General features: G+C 50.8%; 1 protein-coding gene across 1 annotated transcript in view; it reads right to left on the reverse strand.

The window, feature by feature from the left end:
• Positions 1–19,668, reverse strand: part of ABCA13 (ATP binding cassette subfamily A member 13) — a 390,771-nt gene that overhangs the window by 253,313 nt on the left and 117,790 nt on the right. Inside the window, exons 24-27 of the mRNA XM_058725626.1 lie at positions 15,828–16,022; positions 13,568–13,732; positions 12,457–12,634; positions 7,750–7,889 (exon numbers count right to left, since the gene is read on the reverse strand). Coding sequence (XP_058581609.1) covers positions 7,750–7,889; positions 12,457–12,634; positions 13,568–13,732; positions 15,828–16,022 — 678 coding nt within the window. The remainder of the gene's footprint in view (positions 1–7,749; positions 7,890–12,456; positions 12,635–13,567; positions 13,733–15,827; positions 16,023–19,668) is intronic.

Below are 19,668 nucleotides of genomic sequence, written 5' to 3' on the forward strand. Positions count from 1 at the left end.
ATGGCCCAGAGCCTGGAGCCTGCTTCCGATTCTGTGTCTCCCTCTCTCTCTGCCCCTCCCCCGTTCATGCTCTGTCTCTCTCTGTCTCAAAAATAATAAAATAAACATTAAAAAAAAAAAATTTAAAGCAGGACAGAGAAGGCAATGTCCCTAGGGTCCCTCGTTCCACAGCTCAGCAGGTGTCCAAGAACTTGCCTCTCCCAGGGGTGCGGTATCCCCACGATGACCTCCCCAGCCATGCCGCGGTCCAGCTCTGCAGAGTGGCCAAGCGTAGGGGTTCCCCTGCACCCACAAATGCAGGTCCTCGGCACCACCAGCAGGGCCCCCGGTGACCTCTGCACCCAGCTGACCATAGCTGTGTTCCTCCCAGTGGGGTCTGGACCCTGACCCTGGGTGGGGAGGCCATTTCCAGGGTTGTTCCTCCCGCCCCCCAAGGTCCTGCCAGCCCCCGGTGAGGGTCTGCCCCAGGCCTTTATTCTTCACATCCTTAACCAGCCCCCTGGGACTCTAAGCTCTTGTTACAGTCGTGATTTTTCATTTCAACCTTCCTTGATGTTTCTTCTGATTGGACCCTGACCGACACACTGGAAAATAACCAGACAGACACCGTGCTCAGAAAACAGCAAAAATGTGTATGTGGTGAATAAAACTAAGAAGGAAAGATCATGCAATTTCTTTTTTTTTAAGTTTTTTTTTTTTCAAGTTTATTCATTTTGAGACAGAGAGAGCGAGACGGGGAGGGGCAGAGAGAAAGGGAGAGAGAGAATCCCAAGCAGGCTCCACACTGTCAGCATGGAGCCCGATGTGGGGCTCAAACTCACGAACCGTGAGATCATGACCTGAGCCGAAACCAAGAGTTGGATGCCTAACCGACTGAGCCACCCAGGCACCCCTGAGCTTATTTATTTTTGAGAGACAGAGAAAGCGTGAGTGGGGAAGGGGCAGAGAGAGGGAGAGAGAGAATCCCAAGCAGGCTGTGAGGTGTCAGCACAGAGCCCAACTCGGGGCTTGAACTCATGAACCATAAGATCGTGATCTGAGCTGAAGTCAGACGCTTAACCGACTGAGCCACCCAGGGGCGCCAATAATGCAACTATGTCAAAATCACTCCAAACACCAAAAACTAGTTTTAAACGTGGTCTGATACCCAACAAAAGAAAAACTGTAGGCTTGCAGAGCTGACAGAGGTGAGAAGCCACAGAAACGGACCCCGGGGCTTTGGGGAGGTCGAGGCAGGGTGCCGAGGCTGTCGCCCTGAGTCTGACGTGGGGCTCTGCATGAGGACCTCAGAGTGGCCACGGTCAGCAAGTGGGACAGTGGGGCCTGCGTGGCTCTCCCTCCCGGGCTCACGTGGCCAGCACCAAGCCGTGCTCGTGACACTGCTCACAGCCCAGGGACTCCTGGACTCCTGGGCCTGGGTCTCCATCTCAGAGCAGCCGGCATGTCCGGCTGCCAGGCCACCAGCTGCCCTCGGTCTCCAGAAACTTGCTCAGGCCCAAAGTAGCGGGACCCACACCGAGGCTTCACGGCTGCTTCAGGAACTTGAGAGCAAACTGTTGTCAGAATAAAAGCGACAGTCTTGGTTCTCTGACAGAGGGGGCCTCCAGGGACCCAGGGAAAGTGTCACTAGTTCCACTTTTAGGGAAAGTGTTTTAATTACGAAAGCAATCTGAACCCTATCTTCTCCTCCTCCCGCCGGTCCTGGAAACTAAGGTCTGCACACTTCAGTGGGTTCTTCATTAGAAGCCTACAAGCAGCTTGTCATGAGCAGGCTGTGCAGGTAACGCCGACGAGTGAGGTTGGACCCTGCCACGGGCGCGAGTTCACAGTGACAAGGTTCAAGGAAGAGTATCTGGGGGACCCCAAGGCCAGGTGATGTCAGTGGAGCGGCCCTGGAACCTGCCTCTGTGCGTCTCTTGCTTTGCAGAATCAAGGCCCGTGTTCATGCGCTCATTAGCAAATTAACCTCCCTTCCGTGTGATTCCAGAACTGGCCACAGAACCCTATGGACAGAGTTGGCGAGTTTCCTACATGGCCCCACACATTTCCATTTTCAAGTGGTAAAAGAAAGTATCAGTGTTCATGCTAGACTGTGTCCTCCCAAAATCCATAACCCCCAGGACCTCAGAATGTGACTCTTTTTGGAGAAAGAGTCTTAAAACGGGGGATAAAATCAACATGAAGTCACATGTTAACCCTTAATGAACGGGGTTTTTTTTTTTATGTTTATCTATTTTTGAGAGAGAGAGAGAGAACAGGGGAGGGGCAGAGAGGGAGACACAGAATCCGAAGCAGGCTCCAGGCTCTGAGATGTCGGCACAGAGCATGACGCGGGGCTCGAACCCACGAACTGCGAGATCATGACCTGAGCCAAAGTCAGACGCTTAACCAACTGAGCCACCCAGGCGCCCCAAGAGTGGGGCCTTTATAAGAAAAGGAGGTCAGAACACAGATACGCACAAAGGGACGAACACGTGATGACACGGGGAGAAAACAGCCGTCTGCACACCCAAGAGAGAGGCCTCAGGAGGAACCAACCGTGTGGACACCTTGATCTTGTACTTGCAGCCACCAGGGCTGGAAGAAAACAAATCTCTTGTCCAAGTCTCCCGGCTAGTTTACGGGCAAGCTCATACAGGCTGCGTGTCAAAGACTTCAGAGTAACACACGTGGCCTGAATTCCAGCTCCCCGCGCTTTCCAGCTCTGTAATGTCTCCTCTCCAGGCTGTGGTTTTCCTCTCTGTGTAATGGGTATGAGTTCCTTCCACCAGCATTTGAGGGGTAAGTGAGGCGGTCCACGCCAGGGACCTGGCCAGGAGTCAATCAGGGTAAGTAATGCCCAGAGCAGACCGCTCTCCCTGACCACGTTACCGCTGCCATCCTCAGGCCGGACTACCGCTGACCTGTGCCCGGGGACAACGGCCCCGGTGACGGAAGGAAGAGTCACCGGATGCAGGGAGGGCACAGGGCTTAGCCCAGAGATTATCCTGTCCCGGGTATACGTAAATTCAGGGAAGTCTTCGACAGAATGCGCACAAGAGCCATATAATCAGTATTGTGTGATTCATTCAACAACCATTTGCCCACTGTGCTACTGGGCGCTGGTTATGGCGGTCCATACAACAAACACGTCTGATCTCAGCTCCTGCTCTCAGACCCCCGGCCCGGGCCACGGGGCTCCAACCGGGCTGAGGCCACCCTGGGGCCGAGGCCCCCCTTGCCCCTTGGAGCCGCAGGCACACAGCTGGCCACCAACCTCAGCTCAGGACACAGACATCAGGAAAGCCTGGCTCCCTCCCCCCGTGCCAGGAGACGTTAATCCACTCCTGCCCCCGCCTGACCACCACGGTGCCCCAGGGCCAACTTGTGCGGTGACCACTTGTTCTGAGACACACAGGGGTAAGGCCAAGTGCTCTGTGCCCTCGGCTTCCCCCTCGGCCCACAGCCAGCCCCCGCTGAGCACCGTCACCAGGACAGGTTAGCTTGGGTGAGCCTGAGTTCACACTCTGAGCACAGGCTGTCCCTCCTCTGTCCTCTCCTCCCTTGGGCTCCCACCCTGTCTAGACACCTTTCATCCTGCAGTTTCTCCTCCTCAGCACCAGTGACACCAGACAAGCCTCCCCCACGACAGCAGGGGCTGCCCTGTGAATTTCGGGGTGCACAGCGGCATCCCGGCCTCCACCCACTGGGTGCCAGGAGCTCCCCCCCTACCTACCCCACCAGCAGCGCCCTAGTCATGACACCAGAAACAACTCCAGATACTACCACAGGTCCTCTGGGGACAAAATTGCCGGTCCCCACCCCGGCTGGGAATCCCCAGCCCCCCAGCCCCCTCTGCCTGCTTCCTAGGGTGATTTTCACCCTTCCCAGGACCCAAAGAACACGGTCAGAATGTCCTTCAGAAATCACGTCGGTAGAGAAGATCCAGGATTACATTTGTTTGCTATTTTCTAAGTATTTTTGAGAGAGTGAGAGAGAGAGAGAGAGAAAGAGAGAGAGAGATGGAATGAGTGGGGGAGGGGCAGCAAGAGAAGGGGTCAGAGGATCCGAAGCTGTGCTGACAGCAGAGACCCTGACACGGGACTCGAATTCACGAACTGTAAGACCTGAGCTGTAAGTTGAAGTCAGACGTTTAATCAACCGAGCCACCCAGGCGCCCCCTAAGTGTCATTTCTGATTTTTCGTTCCTATCCTCCGGTCTGCACGCCATGCAAGAGAGTTATTTTAGCCTGTTTGGTAAAAGGAAATGGAGCACAGGGAGTCAGATGACTTTTCTGGGGAGAGCACGGTGCTGAGTGTAGCGGGCTGGCGTCCCATCGGGAAGGACACCGGTGGGTGGCTGACGTGTGCACCCTGAGCTCACGATGCCGTTCCTGACAGGCTACTTACTCGTGGATGTAAAATCTAATTCTTGTATCTGTTTTCGTTTTTTTCACTTTTATAATCTCTCTTAACACGCATGTGTTGGGGCACCTGGGGCTCAGTCGGTTACACGTCCGACTTCGGCTCAGGTCAAGGTCTCTTGGTTCATGAGTTCTAGCCCCGCATGGGGCTCTCCATTCTCACTATAGAGCCTGCTTGGGATCCTGTCTCCCTCTCTCTCTGCTCCTGCTCACCCCCCTGCCTCTCTCTCAAAAATAAATAAATATTTAAAAAATTTAAAAAAAAATAAAAGCTCATGTGTTGTCTTCACTCTGTTCTTTAATTTTGCATCAACCTGGGGCCAAAACCAACACAATTCTTTTTTTAAATTTTTTTATGCTTATTTATTTTTGAGAGAGAGGAGAGACAGAGCGTGAGCAGGGGAGGGGCATCCGAAGCAGGCTCCAGGCTCTGAGCCGTCAGCACAGAGCCCGATGCGGGACTTGAACTCATGAACCGAGATCACGACCTGAGCCGAAATCAAGAGCCACCCAGGTGCCCCCAAACCAAACACAATTCTGACCAACAAAACTAAACGAGCGCACTGATGGACTGGGATCTCCCGAATAATAACGTGGAAATACCATCAATCCACATGTAAAGACCCTCCCAGAACGAGCTGGGTCTTCCCTAGATATCGTAGCCATTGTGTTCTTGGGGTCTGGGAAGTGTTGTCAAAGGGGGTGCAGATGGTTTTGGGGACACACCCGTCAGAGAGCCCAGCCAAAGAAGCGCACGGTAAGGACGCCATGGACCGCAGTGTGTCCCCACGAACAAGTCTCCCCGATGAAATCCCGGAGCTTGCTCGCGCCTCCATTTTGCTGATGGAGGAAGAGGTCTCTACGGGGAGAGTGACAAGCCCAAGGTCATGCAGATGGAGGGAACAGGAAGGGCGCCCCCCCCCCAGCCTTGCCTGTGTCACCTCCATCACGCTCCTGGGTGCCTCCCTCAGTGTCCAAGAATGAACCCTGTGAAATTAACACCCTCTCCTAAAGACATGGTGGTCACTTCACACTGAGGTGCTAGGAAGCTGAACAGTCCTTGTCACAATATTGCTGTTAAAAATCTGTTCTGGGGGCACCTGGGAGGCTCATTCGGTTGAGAGTTTGACTTCGGCTCAGGTCACAATCTCACGGTTCGTGAGTTCAAGCCCTGCATTGGGCTCTGTGCTGACAGCTCGGAGCCTGGAACCTGCTTCGGATTCTGTGTCTCCCTCTCTCTGCCCCTCCCCCACTCATGCTTTCTCTCTCTCTCTCTCTCTCTCTCTCTCTCTCTCTCAAAATGAATAAACGTTAAAAAAAAAAAGAAAGGGATGCAGAGAATAAGACGAAGTACTAAACAGTTTACAACATGGAGCCGATGTTGCTTCACATGACACGTGCCAAAGCTTCTGGGACCTCCAACCAGGTGGGGCTTGAGACCAAGCATCTAGTGACCGCATCCAATGTTCAGGAAGCCAGACAGTCGCGGCTGACTGCCAGAATAACGCACCCTGCCTACAACGCCAGAAAGGCAGCCTTATCAGTGCAAACCAGGATGTCCACATCCAAAGTCGCCAGTCACACTGGATGCGTGAGAAGGACGCCAGCTCCTGGTACTGCCTGTAACATCTCACATGGGAGGAGCAAGAATCAGGGATATTGCTGGTTTCTCCAGAATTTTCATTGTTCTCAGGGACGCCTGGGGGGCTCAGTCTGTTGAGCGTCCAACTCTTGGTTTCGGCTCAGGTCACAATCTCACGGTTCATGGGATTGAGCCCCATGTCGGGCTCTGTGCTGACAGCGTGGAGCCTGTTTGGGATTCTCTCTCTCCATCTTTTTCTGCCTCTTTCCCCCCTCCACCTCAAATAAATAAATACAGTTTAAAAAAAACAGAAAGAATTTTCATTTTTCTCAGAATTCACGGGGCTCAATCCCTCCCCATACCTCTGTCCCGGCTCCCCTGCCCAACAGAGGCAGACACGCCCTGCCCTCCTAAGGCTTTTCCAAACCCTTCCTTCCTCGAGGAGCAGCTCAGGTCTCTGCATCCTGCCACACTGAACACTCCCCTCCTATCACATCTAACTTATTCCTTCGCTTCTCTGTCTCCTCGTTCCCCACCGCAGGGTGAGCTCTTCAGAAGTGCAAGCTGTGACACTAATTCCCGTAACACTAGAACACATGTATTACGAATACCACGAATATATAACATATAATCAAAAAAAGAAACTCACAGCTTCTTTTTAAACAATTGAAATTTACAAGAAAGCTTTCTAGAGAGTCATTTGCTATGAAATTCCTAAAAAAAAAAAAAAAAAACCACAGCCCTTAAAAACTTAACCACGAAGGGAATCTGGAATAACTTTGGCGTTGGCTCCGGGCCTGTTAGGAGTAGCTGTGAAAAGACTCACTCCTGCTGTTTATCGAGATTAACATCATTTCACTGCAAGAGTCAGAGTTTCAGTAAATACCCCTCCGAGATGATGCTTTCCAGATGAAAACAAGTTATGGGCCACATTCAGAGTGCATGGAGACAAAGACAGCCCCTGAGCTGTGTCACGGGGGGACAGAGCTTTGGGGCGTTCTCATGGCGACCACGGGGATGCGCAAAGTCCACCTGGACCAAAAGTAACGCACCTCCTCGTACGACCGCCGCCAGCGCTTAACTGTTTGGTTTTCACGTTAGTACTACTTGAAGCTGGAACGTTCGTCACCAGTACAACCTGGCTTCTCTTCTTCTGGTCTGAGCATTGGATCAGACGGTTCGCGTGTTCTCTGTGAAGCTCCCCTCAAGGTGCCTGCAAGCCTCCTCACGAGCCACCCCCAGACACGAAAACAAGACCACATAAGATACAGCACAATCCTCTCAGAACAAAGTGTGCCTGTGAACCATCCCGAGTCCCGTAGCATACAGGTGGGAGGCGGTACGAGAGGGAAAACAGAGCCCTGCGGTGTTGGCATTGCTCCTGGGGAGGCGGAGCTGCCTGCCCCCCCCCCCAGCCTCTCTTCCACAGGGTGAGGCCGCCAAAGCCTCACAATCGAATGGGACACGTCCCTCACCAGGCCGAGACTACACACAGGTGGGGTCTGACTCTTCCTTAAGCACCGGGTGCACCAAGCAAAATACCTGCTCCAGTGCACCTGCTCCAAATAATACCTCCCACCCCCAAAGTGTCCCTCAGGAGAGAGACCCCTTGGCACGTCCAACCAAGGTTAACAGCAAGGGCAGGAAAAGGCCAAGATGGACCGTACTCAACACACAAAAACATCTGCATTCCAATCTATAGAGCGTTACGGAGCTTTAAAGATTTCTTCCCGATCTATAACATCCTCATTCATTCAGACTTACCTTTCCAATGATCTCATTAATCTCTGGAGTATTTGGTGTGTACAGTATTTTTCCATGTAATACAGGTTTTAGGAAGGACCACACCAAAGCGCCATTTGGAGACTGTAGAATTTCCTGATAGAGGTTCAAGCAAAATGGTGCTGCCACAATTTAAACAAACAAACAAACAAAAAAGTTACTCACGATAGGGGATGCCCAGGCTAACAGTAACCCTCATTTACATATCCATGATGCGTCACTTTTCAATGACTGATCTAGATACATTTTTCTTTTTTTTTTTTTTTTTTTTTTTTTTTTTTTTTTTTTTATTTCTGGGACAGAGAGAGACAGAGCATGAACGGGGGAGGGGCAGAGAGAGAGGGAGACACAGAGTCGGAAACAGGCTCCAGGCTCTGAGCCATCAGCCCAGAGCCTGACGCGGGGCTCGAACTCACGGACCGCGAGATCGTGACCTGGCTGAAGTCGGACGCTTAACCGACTGCGCCACCCAGGCGCCCCTAGATACATTTTTCATGCCACAATTCTGAATTTGGGCAGTAAATTCCACAAGAATTTTTCTTGTCATTGTCTTTGGCGCCTCTTGTCTCAGAAGAAATTTCGGGACACCATGTTTATTTCAATATTTGGGGTTTTTTTTGTTTTTGCTTTAATTTTTTAATGTTTATTCATTTTTGAGAGAGACAGAGAGAGAGCACCAGCAGGAGAGGGGCAGAGAGAAGGAGACCTAGAATCTGAAGCAGGCTCCAGGCTCTGAGCTGTCAGCGCAGAGCCCGATGTGGGGCTCAAACCGACAAACGGTGAGATCATGACCTGAGCCGAAGTCACATGCTTAACCGACTGAGCCACCCAGGCGCCCCTTGCTTCAATACTTTAAAAGAAAGGAAAGCATGACCTTCACGTGTCCAAACTAAGTCATCCTTAAGACACCTGAAAATAAGTAATAGAAAGAAATGCACCTGATCTTTAATCTAGAAAACTGTCAACACTTACAGGATTGAGAACAGAATTAGGTTCTTCTTATGAAATTAGCTTCGTATCTTGTTACTGAATTTTCTTCCCTGCACCTACACAGAAGTGTTGAACTTACTGTTTTTGATATATTAAGTCACCTTCTTTTCACTCCACCCTTGATTCCTTAAGGTGGCTTTCATCATTGCTGTGGTGCTAACTGGTTTCAACTGAGGGCTTACTCAACTAACCTGTGTAACCGAATAGGTGCTTAATGAGGGTAGAGCCTTCATCACCATAGTGCTTAGTGACTGATTCTTATATATGGTTTTAAAGTAGTGATGAGTACTTTAGTACAACTGGTTCTTTTACTCCCGGAGCGAACATTTAAAATGCAAATATTTCAGGGCACCTGGGTGGCTCAGTCGGTTAAGCATCCAACTTCGGCTCAGGGCATGATCTCACAGTCTGTGGGTTCGAGCCCCGCATCAGGCTCTGTGCTGATAGCTCGGAGCCTGGAGCCTGCTTTGGATTCTTCATCCCCCTCTCTCTCTTTGCCCCTCCCCTGCTCATGCTGTCTCTCCCTCTCTCTCTCAAAAATAAACATTAAGGGGCACCTGGGTGGCTCAGTCGGTTAAGCGTCCGACTTCGGCTCAGGTCACGATCTCACAGCTCGTGAGTTCGAGCCCTGCATCGGGCTCTGTGCTGACAGCTCAGAGCCTGGAGCCTGCTTCACATTCTGTGTCTCCCTCTCTCTCTGCCACTTCCCTGCTCATGCTCTGTCTCTCTCTGTCTCAAAAATAAACAAACATTAAAAAAAATTTTTTTCTTAAGTAAACATTAAAAAATAACTTAAAAAAATGGAAGTATCTTAGCTTTGATACCATGATTCCTAACACCCAAGGTATGAATATTGCTGTTGTGATCACTTCCACTATTAATTTCATCTTCCCAAATTGTCCACTTGAAAAGGAAAAAAAAACGTTTTTTTATTCAACAAGTACAATAAAACTGATAGAAAGAACTCCCTGAGATATAAATTAAGAGCATGGATACATAATGAAGTTTGAAACCATTAATTATAAAGGTTGTTCTCATTGATGTTTTTCAAAGTAATATTTCAAATTATCAGCTTGATGTAAACAGTAACAATTTTCATTTCAGAAAAGACATAACCATCTTTATGTACAGAACAAAAAATTTCAAACCAGGAATCCTGACATCTGCCACTTGTGAGCTGTGTGAACTTGGGTAAGTGATTTACCCTTCTCTGAGCTTCCAGCATGTCTTCTGGAAGATGAGGGTACTAATATTGTCTGTGGTGAGTGTGACAATCGTTTGAAATACAATGTATGAAAGTACTAAGAAAGACTGGTCCTCAATGGTGGCTAAATAACTAGACAGATGAATGGTTGAGTAAGCGTGTGAATGAATGAATCAATGGATGGATGAAAGGCTGGATGGATAGATAGAGGGATGGATGGAAGGATGGATGGTTAAATGATGGATGGAAGGATGGATAGATGTAAAGATAGACGGAAAGATGGATGGATGGATGGATGGATGGATGGATGGATGGATAGATGGATGGACTGATGGATGGATGGGTGGATGGATGGATTGATGGATGGATAGGTGGATGGATGGATGGATGGATGGATGGATGGATAGATGGACAGATGGATGGATGGATCAATGGATGGGTGGATGGGTGGGTGGATGGATGGATGGATGGATGGATGGATGGATGGATTGATGGTGAATGGATGGATGGATGGATGGATGGATGGATGGATCAATGGATGTGTGGATGGGGGGATTGATGGATGGATAGGTGGATGGGTGGATGGATGGAAGGAAGGAAGGAAGGAAGGAAGGAAGGAAGGAAGGAAGGAAGGAAAGAAGGAAGGAAGGAAGGATAAATGGATGAATTAATAGATTGATGGAGGAATGGATGGAAGGATGGATGATTAGATTTCATGAGCAAATAAAAAATCCTCAAGAAACCCAAGTGCAAGAAAAAAAAGAAGACATGAGAATTAGAGAAGTGGACAACAAAAATTATCAGATATTAACAACATAATGTGTGTTTATACTGCCAAATCATGTTGTATCTAGAACTACCTGAACTATCCACTCGCTGATGAGCACACGAACACACTGTCTCTGAGTTTGCTGTGAGGTGGCTTCACACCTTACACCTCCAGCTCCACAAAATGCCCCCTCCTCCTCCTCCCTGGTCCTGCCAGGACTCTCTCCACCCCATGCACACGGTACATAAACAGAGATTTAGATTTACATTTTTCATAGTAAAGAAATATATACAAATATATAATACATAATTTGTAATATATAGCATGTTTTATATATGTAAGTATATAAGACATAATTTGTAATATAATAGATTTTGTATATATATCGGGGGCGGGTGGTAGGCAGAATCCCAACATGGCCCCTGGCATTCATGCCCTGACTTGCGGACGGGAACTGGGGATGACAGATGCCATCCCCTGGGTGGGTGTCCCAGGCATGGTGAAGGAATGCTGAAGCTGTAAATAAGGTCCCCAATCAGCTGACCTGGCATTTCTCAAAAAGAAGACGATCCTGGCTGAGCAATCAGGTAAACCCTTTTAAAAGGACTGGGAGCCCCAGAGTCAGACACCCCTGACACCCTGGTCCATTGGGAGCCCCAGATGACCAGTACCACTGAGGGGGTCCAGGCACGGAGACCAAGAGCACCATTTTGGTCCCTGCAACGTGGTGAGATCCTACAACAAGGAGAAATGTATGCAGCCACCTACAAATCTGTCTTCTGTGAGACTCAGTGGCAAAGGACTGTGGATGGATAAGCGACTTCCTGGCCCCACTTTAAGTGGATATGTTTTGGGGGCGCCTAGGTGGCTCAGTCGGTTAAGCATCGCACTTCAGCTCAGGTCACAATCTCGCAGTTCGTGAGTTCGAGCCCCACGTCGGGCTCTGTGATGACAGCTCAGAGCCTGGAGCCTGCTTCGGATTCTGTGTCTCCCTCTCCCTCTGCCCCTCCCCTGCTCACGCTCCGTCTTTCTCTCTCTCAAAAACAAATAAACATTTTTTTGGGGCGCCTGGGTGGCGCAGTCGGTTAAGCGTCCGACTTCAGCCAGGTCACGATCTCGCGGTCCATGAGTTCGAGCCCCGCGTCAGGCTCTGGGCTGATGGCTCAGAGCCTGGAGCCTGTTTCCGATTCTGTGTCTCCCTCTCTCTCTGTCCCTCCCCCGTTCATGCTCTGTCTCTCTCTGTCCCAAAAATAAATAAAAAACGTTGAAAAAAAAAAATTAAAAAAAAAAAAAAAAAAAAAACAAATAAACATTTTTTTAAAAATTAAGAAAAAAAAGAGTGGCTGTGTCTTAATTAGAAAGGCAGACTAAGCGTGCCAATACACGTGTGGGGTTCGGTGCCCCGCACCCCTGAACAAGTGATGCTTTTTTGGCCATGTGATCTTATCTCTGAATCACGATGGTCTCATCTAAGACACGGATACAAGAAGACCTGTGTCATTTCCCTGACGACACAGGGAGAGGATCAGCTGGTGTGGGTGGGTGCCAGGGGCTTCCAAAGCCACAAGCCACGTCCACATGTGCAGCCTCAGTGAAAGCGGAGAGATACAGCTGAGAAGGTGGAGGGGAACCACTTTTTGCCAGTGTGTGCCCACCCTCACACCGAACATTCAGCACAAAGCGGGGCGCATGGCCAAGAGGCAAACACAGATCACTGTCGCCTTACTTGAATCTTCGGGAATGTTGAATTTTTCTTTGTCCCCTCCCAGGAGCTCATTAACTCTGGGCAAGTTAATGAACGAGTTGGAGCCGCTGAAAAACGACGTGGGCTCCTTGCAAAGCTTCTTCATCACGGACTGGAAAGAACCGAAGGCTGAACTTCTGGCCTGGCCATTCTGTGGATCCTGAGAACATGAGGCAAATAAGGTATCGCTCAACAGGGACTCCGCCTTCTGAAAGGGAGCCCTGTCTCCAGCTGAACACACAGGACGTTCACCACGCCCGAGCACGCAATCTGGGCTTCAGACTTCTCTGCCCTCCAAACACCCCACAAAACATGCAGTGATTTTTCTGGACTTTAACCCATTAGGAGACACAAAGGCCACACTCACGCACACGTGCATGCACGCGCACCAGCAAATCCTGGTCAGTCCAGTGATAAATGCTCAATCCATAAAAGATCGCTAAATCTGCGAATTAATGTTCTTCACGTTTGTCTACCGCCGAGTTCCCCCAGACACTTGACAGCTTTCCAAACTGCCCATCAGCTGATGAACACAGCGCTGTCCTACCCGAGGCCGCTGAGGACCCTGTCATATGCCCCGCACCGTGCACCTCTCTTTGCGCGTCCCCACGCACCTGCTCTCCCCGCGCATCCCGTCCAGGCAGACGGCGTCCAAGCAAAAGCTACCGTCACCCCACTAACTTCCTTCAAGTTTGTGTTTGTATTTGCAGTACGTAATCTGTACTTCGTAAGCCAATTATTTGCATGTAAATAAACAGGAAGGTTTTTGAAAGCAATTAACTCTCGGGATGAAGTTAAACAAGCCCGTGAACTCTCATGTATGCTCACACACGATGTAGTGATTTCAGACTTCACAGATGATGCGTGAACCCTTCCAACCACCATGTGGGGGGATGTGGCTCAACGAAGTCTCCGACCTCCGGTTTTTAGGGAGATGCCCAGCGTTCCTGCCAGGCTGTTGCCTCCGCAGCCACAGAAAGTACTCCCATTGCTATGTTTTGCTGCCACATGCAAACTTTAGATGCCGGAAGACAAATACAGGCCAAAGCAGCAAATCTGAATATCTCCCCGGGGACCAAAAGTGAACACACACCTGTTGAAAGTCGGGCATGTCCAGCAAGGCAGTGATTTTATTCACACGAAGAAATTCGGGAAGGTATTCCAGAACGTGGCCGGCTTTGGCAAGCAGGTGGCTGAGCCTGGAGACCACGTCCGACAGGGAGCTGAGCACTCTGCTCGCTTCCAAAGGCATCAGAGTCTCAAAGGGAAAAGACACAACATGAAATAACCAACATTGTACATTCTACTCTCATGAGCCTTGCGTGAGCAGTGAAAGCCTGGTTATTGGATTTTATTCTCTCTCGAACTAGGGAGACGTCTTGGCTGTGCCGTATCAATGTCCTCTTCATTGGCGTGCACCTGGTTCAGGTTTTCATCACACCCTCGATTACGCCAGCAGTGCTCAAACGTAAACCAGGAAGAAACACAATCTGTTGTTAAAATTAAAATCGGGGGCCCCTTGGGGAGCTCAGTCGGTTAAACTTTCGACTTCAGCTCAGGTCATGATCTTGCAGTTTGTGGGTTCGAGCCCCAAGTCGGGCTCTGTGCTGACAGCTCAGAGCCTGGAGCCTGCTTCAGATTCTGTGTCTCCCTCTCTCTCTGCCCCTCCCCTGCTCGCTTGCAGTCTCTCTCTCTCTCTCTCAAAAATAAACATTAAAAAAAAATTTAATTAAAATCAATTTCCAAGTATTTCTCTTTATCTTGGAGATGCCTAAAGTGGATATTTTAAGAGTGAAAATAAAACAATTATTTTTTTTAGGTTTTTATTTATTGATTTTTGAGAAGGAGAGAGAGCACGAGCAGAGGAGGGGCAGAGAGAGAGAGAGAGAAAAAGAGAGAGAGAGAGAGAGAGAGAGAGAATCTCAAGCAGGCTCTGCACTGTCAGCACAGAGCCCAAATGGGGCTCGAATTCATGCACTGTGAGATCATGACCTGAGCCGAAACCAAGAGTCAGACGTTTAATGGACTGAGACCCCCAGGCGCCCCCCTCCTGCCTGTGCATTTTAAATATACTTGATCTGAAAGTATTTGTTCTATGAATGTGTGTGCATGTGTAACCTAACAATTACCCAGCAGAGGGAGGGGGACCACGAAGAAACTAGGCTGGGAAGGCAAAACCCCCCTTTTTCCTGACCCCAAAGCCGTCCCCCCAGTTTGGAAGCACTTTTGCCATTGTCAACACCTGTGTCATCTCTGATGAGCCCAGATGTCGGCAAATCTGTCCCTGGGGAGGAACGTGGAGCAAGGCTGGTCCCTAAGGGCACAGGAAAAGTTTCTGGAAGCATAAGACTCAGTGTAGGACAGAAGACAAAGAACTTCTAGAAGAGGCAGAGCCCAGAAGGTGGTTAGCGGAGGTTAATGGGGGCACCCCCGGGTTAGCTGTGCTCACCGTCTACACGGCGGGGGGGGGGGGGGGGGTCACTGGAGGTTAATGGGAGCACCCCAGCTTATCGTGCTCACCATCCACACAGTGGGGGGTCACTGAAGTTAATCGGGGCGCCCCTGGGTTAGTGGTGCTCATTATCCACACGGGGAGGTCACTGGAGGTTAATCGGGGCACCCCTGGGTTAGTGGTTCTCACCGTCCACACGGGAGGGGTCACTGGAGGTTAATGGGGGCACCCCTGGTTTAGCCATGCTCACCGTCCACACAGGGGGGTCAGTGGAGGTTAATCGGGGCACCCCTGGGTTAGTGGTGCTCACCGTCCACACAGGGGGGGGTCACTGGAGGTTAACCAGGGCACCCCCGGGTTAGCGTGCTCACCATCCACAGTCAACCCTCTCCCGCACACACTGTCCCGTCTGCCATGTGCGGGAGCGTGTGGGTCAGGTAATGAGCTGCTTCCCCAAGTGACCAGGGCCTGGCAGAGATGGGCACATGACGCTCCCAGGACAGAGGCTGTGGGTCTCAGGACATAATGGGGCAGAGAAGGCCAAGGCCAAGGAGGGGTGGGAGCAGCTCCTGATTCACGGGGTGGCTCTCACAGCCCCAAGGAACCCCACATGGGGAAGGGCTTTTCCTTATTGGTCCTTCTGTGCTGACCACGTTGACCACCACCACCGCTGTGCCACATGTCCCGATAGGCCTGATGCCAGGGGCCCCCTGGGAGGTCTCCTGGGCACCCCTTGCTTCGAGCCACCCCCCCCCCAGAGTCAGCGCACAGGAGACACGGAGGCTGGCGGAGGCTGGTGGGGTGTGCACCTTGCTGGGCCCCCACGGCCGCGTGGCAGGCCCCCTCTGCAGACGCCACACCTCCCATATCAGACCCCCCCCACCACGGTCACCCCCCTTACTTTGTAAATGAAACTCCGCAGATTCAGATTCTGACTCATGGACACAATCAGGGAATACACTTCGGGCCCGGGCAGGGCACACACTTCCCGCACCGCAGACCCCGACTTCTCATCCTCGGGAAACGCCAGTAGCAGACGAAGGGTGTCTAGATCACACCTTCCAGACAAAGCCACCGCGAGGACGCTCCAGAGAACCTGTTACAGAGCGGGAGGGTCAGAAGGGAGCATCCTCGGACGTGCAGCCCCCAGGCACGGAGCTTCCTCAGCAAGAAGCCCCCCACAGCCCGCCCCCCACAAGGGCTGAGGATTTGCTGACAGCGCAAACTTCTGTGTGCTTTCAAGCATTTCGAACGGACACGCTCCTAAAATGTGCACACGATTCTCTGACGTTTGAAACAATCTGCCCTTTCTGATGACGCGGGGGCCACACCACAGGACCAACCACCCTCCACCCCTCGGGGCCCACGCATGCCGCCCTTGCCTCCCTGAGGCTCTGACATGGAGCCTTAATCCACACTTGGGAGTCAAGCACCCTTCACTCTTCAGCTGTCGATGTGAAATCATTCTCTTCTGCCTCCCTTTCCACAACGAAAACCAGACGTCCAAGCTTGTGGTAAGTTTTTGAAAAGGAAAAGCATCCACATTCAGAGGAGAAGCTGAGGGCCACTCGCATCATCGTCTGGCTTATGAGCGCCGCACGCCTCCGCGAGGGGCTCCGAGGTGCGACCCCGTTTGCAAACGGCTTTCAACCGTGACCTTCACAACCGGGCAAGGTGTAAAGCCCAATTTCAAAACCGGACTTCCCATGTGTGTTTATACCATGATGCCTCCGATTGCTATGACACATTCAGGCCAAGTGAGACCCAGCAGAAGCCATTATTCACTTATTAGGAGCCTCAAGAGCAGGCAGACCTCATCAGATGCCTTCATACCGTGCCATAAAGAGCCCAGGAAAACCACTAAGAAATAGAAGATTGTTGGGGCACCTGGGTGGCTCAGTCAGTGAAGCATCGGACACTTGGTCTTAGCTCAGGTCACGATCTCACAGTTCAAGACTTGGAAACCCATGTCGGGCTCTGCACTGATAACGTGGAGCCTACTTGGGATTCCGTCTCTCCCGCCCTCTGCCCCTTCCCCGCTTGCGCTCTCTCTTGCTTTCTCAAAATAAATAAATAAACTTTAAAAAAAAAAAAAAAAAGGAAACAGAAGATTGCATCAATCAGGTTTCTCAGTCAGGACAAACAGGATGTGCGTTGACGTGTACATGGGTGTTTTAAGGAATTGGCTCACGTGATTGTGGAGGGACATGTCCAAAATCCAAAGGGTGGGCCGGGAAGCTGAGGGCCCAGGGACGAGTCATAGCTTGGGCCTAGAGGCAGAATTCCCTCCTCCTCTGGGAACCTAAAATCTTTTCTATTACAGCCTTCAACTGATTGGACGAGGCCCACCCACACCATGGAGGTTGATCTGCCTTATTCAACGTCTACTGATGTAAATGCTAATCTCATCTAAAACATACCTTCATGGCAACCGTTAGACTGGGGTTTGACCAAATATTCCTGGGTCCTCTGGCACAAATGGCCAGATGCTCCATTTATCACTGATGTACAGTATTTTGAATCTCTGAGATACATTAAGTGTTTTCACACCTACTTAAACAAGGTGCCCTTCTTCATAAGGGACATGTAGGATCCAGACACAACTTGAGAAAGGTTCCTTAACGCCACCATTTGTCCCAGAGCAAAAATACATCTTAAAAATTGTGGACGCCTGGGGTGCCTGGGTGGCTCAGTCAGGTGAGCGTCCAACTCTTGATTTCAGCTCAGGTCTTGATCTCAGGGTTGGTGGGTTCGAGCCCTACATCAAGCTCTGTGCTGACAGTGCGGAGCCCGCTTGGGATTCTCTCTTGCTCTCTCTCTGTGCCTGTCTCTCTCTCTCTCTCTCTCTCTCTCTCTCTCTCTCTCTCTCTCTCCCTCTCAAAAATAAACATTAAAAAACTTGAATACGCCTCTTTAACCAAAACGTGGAGGTCCCCATGCCCTGTCACAGAACGACTACACACGAGAGCTCTGCCCTGCGGCATATCTGCGTCCACTTCTCTGTGCTTTTCCAGACCTTACTCTTTATCTTTCCTGAATCTCGCCAAGTCCACTTTTCCTGCTTGGAAAACACCAGAAGCAGGTGGGAACAGGTGGGGAGTTAAACAAAAATAACACTTTTGTTGGGCTGGAAATGCCACGCCCGAGTCCTCGTCAAAGTGGAACGGGCGTCTTTCATCTGTGCTACTCAGGCTGACTGGCCAATTATCCGGGACAGGGACATCGGTGTGCCGATGCTCTTGCTTCACATTGGTGTCGGGGGAGGGGAGGGCCCAGCGGGAGGGTGGGGGTGCGGCGGCGGGCAGGTCCCTGCGCTGAGAGCCCAGGGCAGCCCAGGGACGGCCTGGACTCTGCCCAGCTGACCGTTCTAGACTCAGACTTGCTGCTCTCAGACTAATTACAACCAGAAAGGAAACACTGTCCATGATGCAAAAGGACTAGCAACGGGGAAAGCGAGTCCGTGGTGTCAAAGTTGTGCCGGTGGAGCCACCAGAGAGATGAGAGCAGAGGGTGGAAACTCCATGCTCCACGTACAGACAGGGGTGGCGGGGCTCAGACCTGCTCAACCGCCGATGAGCTATGAGCCACGGACGGGCATGAGCACCTGGGGGCAGCTGGGCCCTGACCCCGGCTCTCCCAGTAACTGATGTCATGGGTTATCTCTGCCCTGCGCGAGCCGCAGGCTGGCCCCTAGGGCAGCAGTAATGGCCCCCCTCGCCCACTGAGGCAGGCCCCAGTTCTGCTACAGGTCCGGACGGGAGACCCCGCTCCCCCTGGCTGGCTGGCTCCACTTCCAAAACATTTCCCCTCTCCAGACTCCACAGGATAATGGGTCTACCATCTACACCATTTAGGAAGTCACGGAGGAAATGACATCTACCTGAGTTTTATTTCTTAAAGCAGATTTCAGGAATCACCACCACAGGGCAGGGTCAGTCCCTTGGATGTATTCTGACCCGTGGGCTATCTGGGAACTCTTGAAGAAAATGGCCGTGGCCACAAACCACATGGGGAGAGTCAAATGAGCCACGTCTATACAGAATTCTTTTTTTTTTTTATTTTACTTTTACATTTGTTTATTTTGGAAAGAGAGACAGAGCGCGAGCAGGGGAGGGGCAGAGAGAGAGACGCACAGAATCCGAAGCAGGATCCAGGCTCTGAGCTGTCAGCACAGAGCCTGACACGGCGCTCAAACTCACAAACAGTGAGATCATGACCTGAGCCGATATCAGATGCTTAACCCACTGAGCCAGCCAGGCGCCCCAAGAATTCTTTCCTTTAGACAGCAAAGTTATTAGGTTAGGACATGCCAGGACCCCAGGTTACGTGCTGCAGCTGATTTAAGAGCCCAGACAAACTGATAAACAGGGGTGGCCACCCTCCTGCATTCACGACTTGAATAAAAATACCGAAATATGCTCCTGTCCCTTGTGACGGGCAAGGCGAGATCAACAAGACACTGTGAAGGAAAGCCAGGATTAAAAATACGTTGCAGTTTAGAAAAATTGACTGCAACTAGCAAGAGGCACTTGGGCAGGGATCAACACAAATCCAGTGAAGCAGGTTTGAAAATACATGTGTGTAAGCGGCAGAGACGTGTCCCGTCAGAAGCAGAGAGTGACACTTTTGATTTTAGAGATGGTGGAGTGTATCAGGTGCCCAGAGGAAAAGGACCATAAACCTAGCCTCACAACACAGAGATGGGGTCCCTTGTGGAAAATGCTGGAAACTCAGCCTCCAGG

This window comes from Neofelis nebulosa, chromosome 4 (assembly GCF_028018385.1).
Source record: "Neofelis nebulosa isolate mNeoNeb1 chromosome 4, mNeoNeb1.pri, whole genome shotgun sequence".
Taxonomy (NCBI): Eukaryota; Metazoa; Chordata; class Mammalia; order Carnivora; family Felidae; genus Neofelis; species Neofelis nebulosa.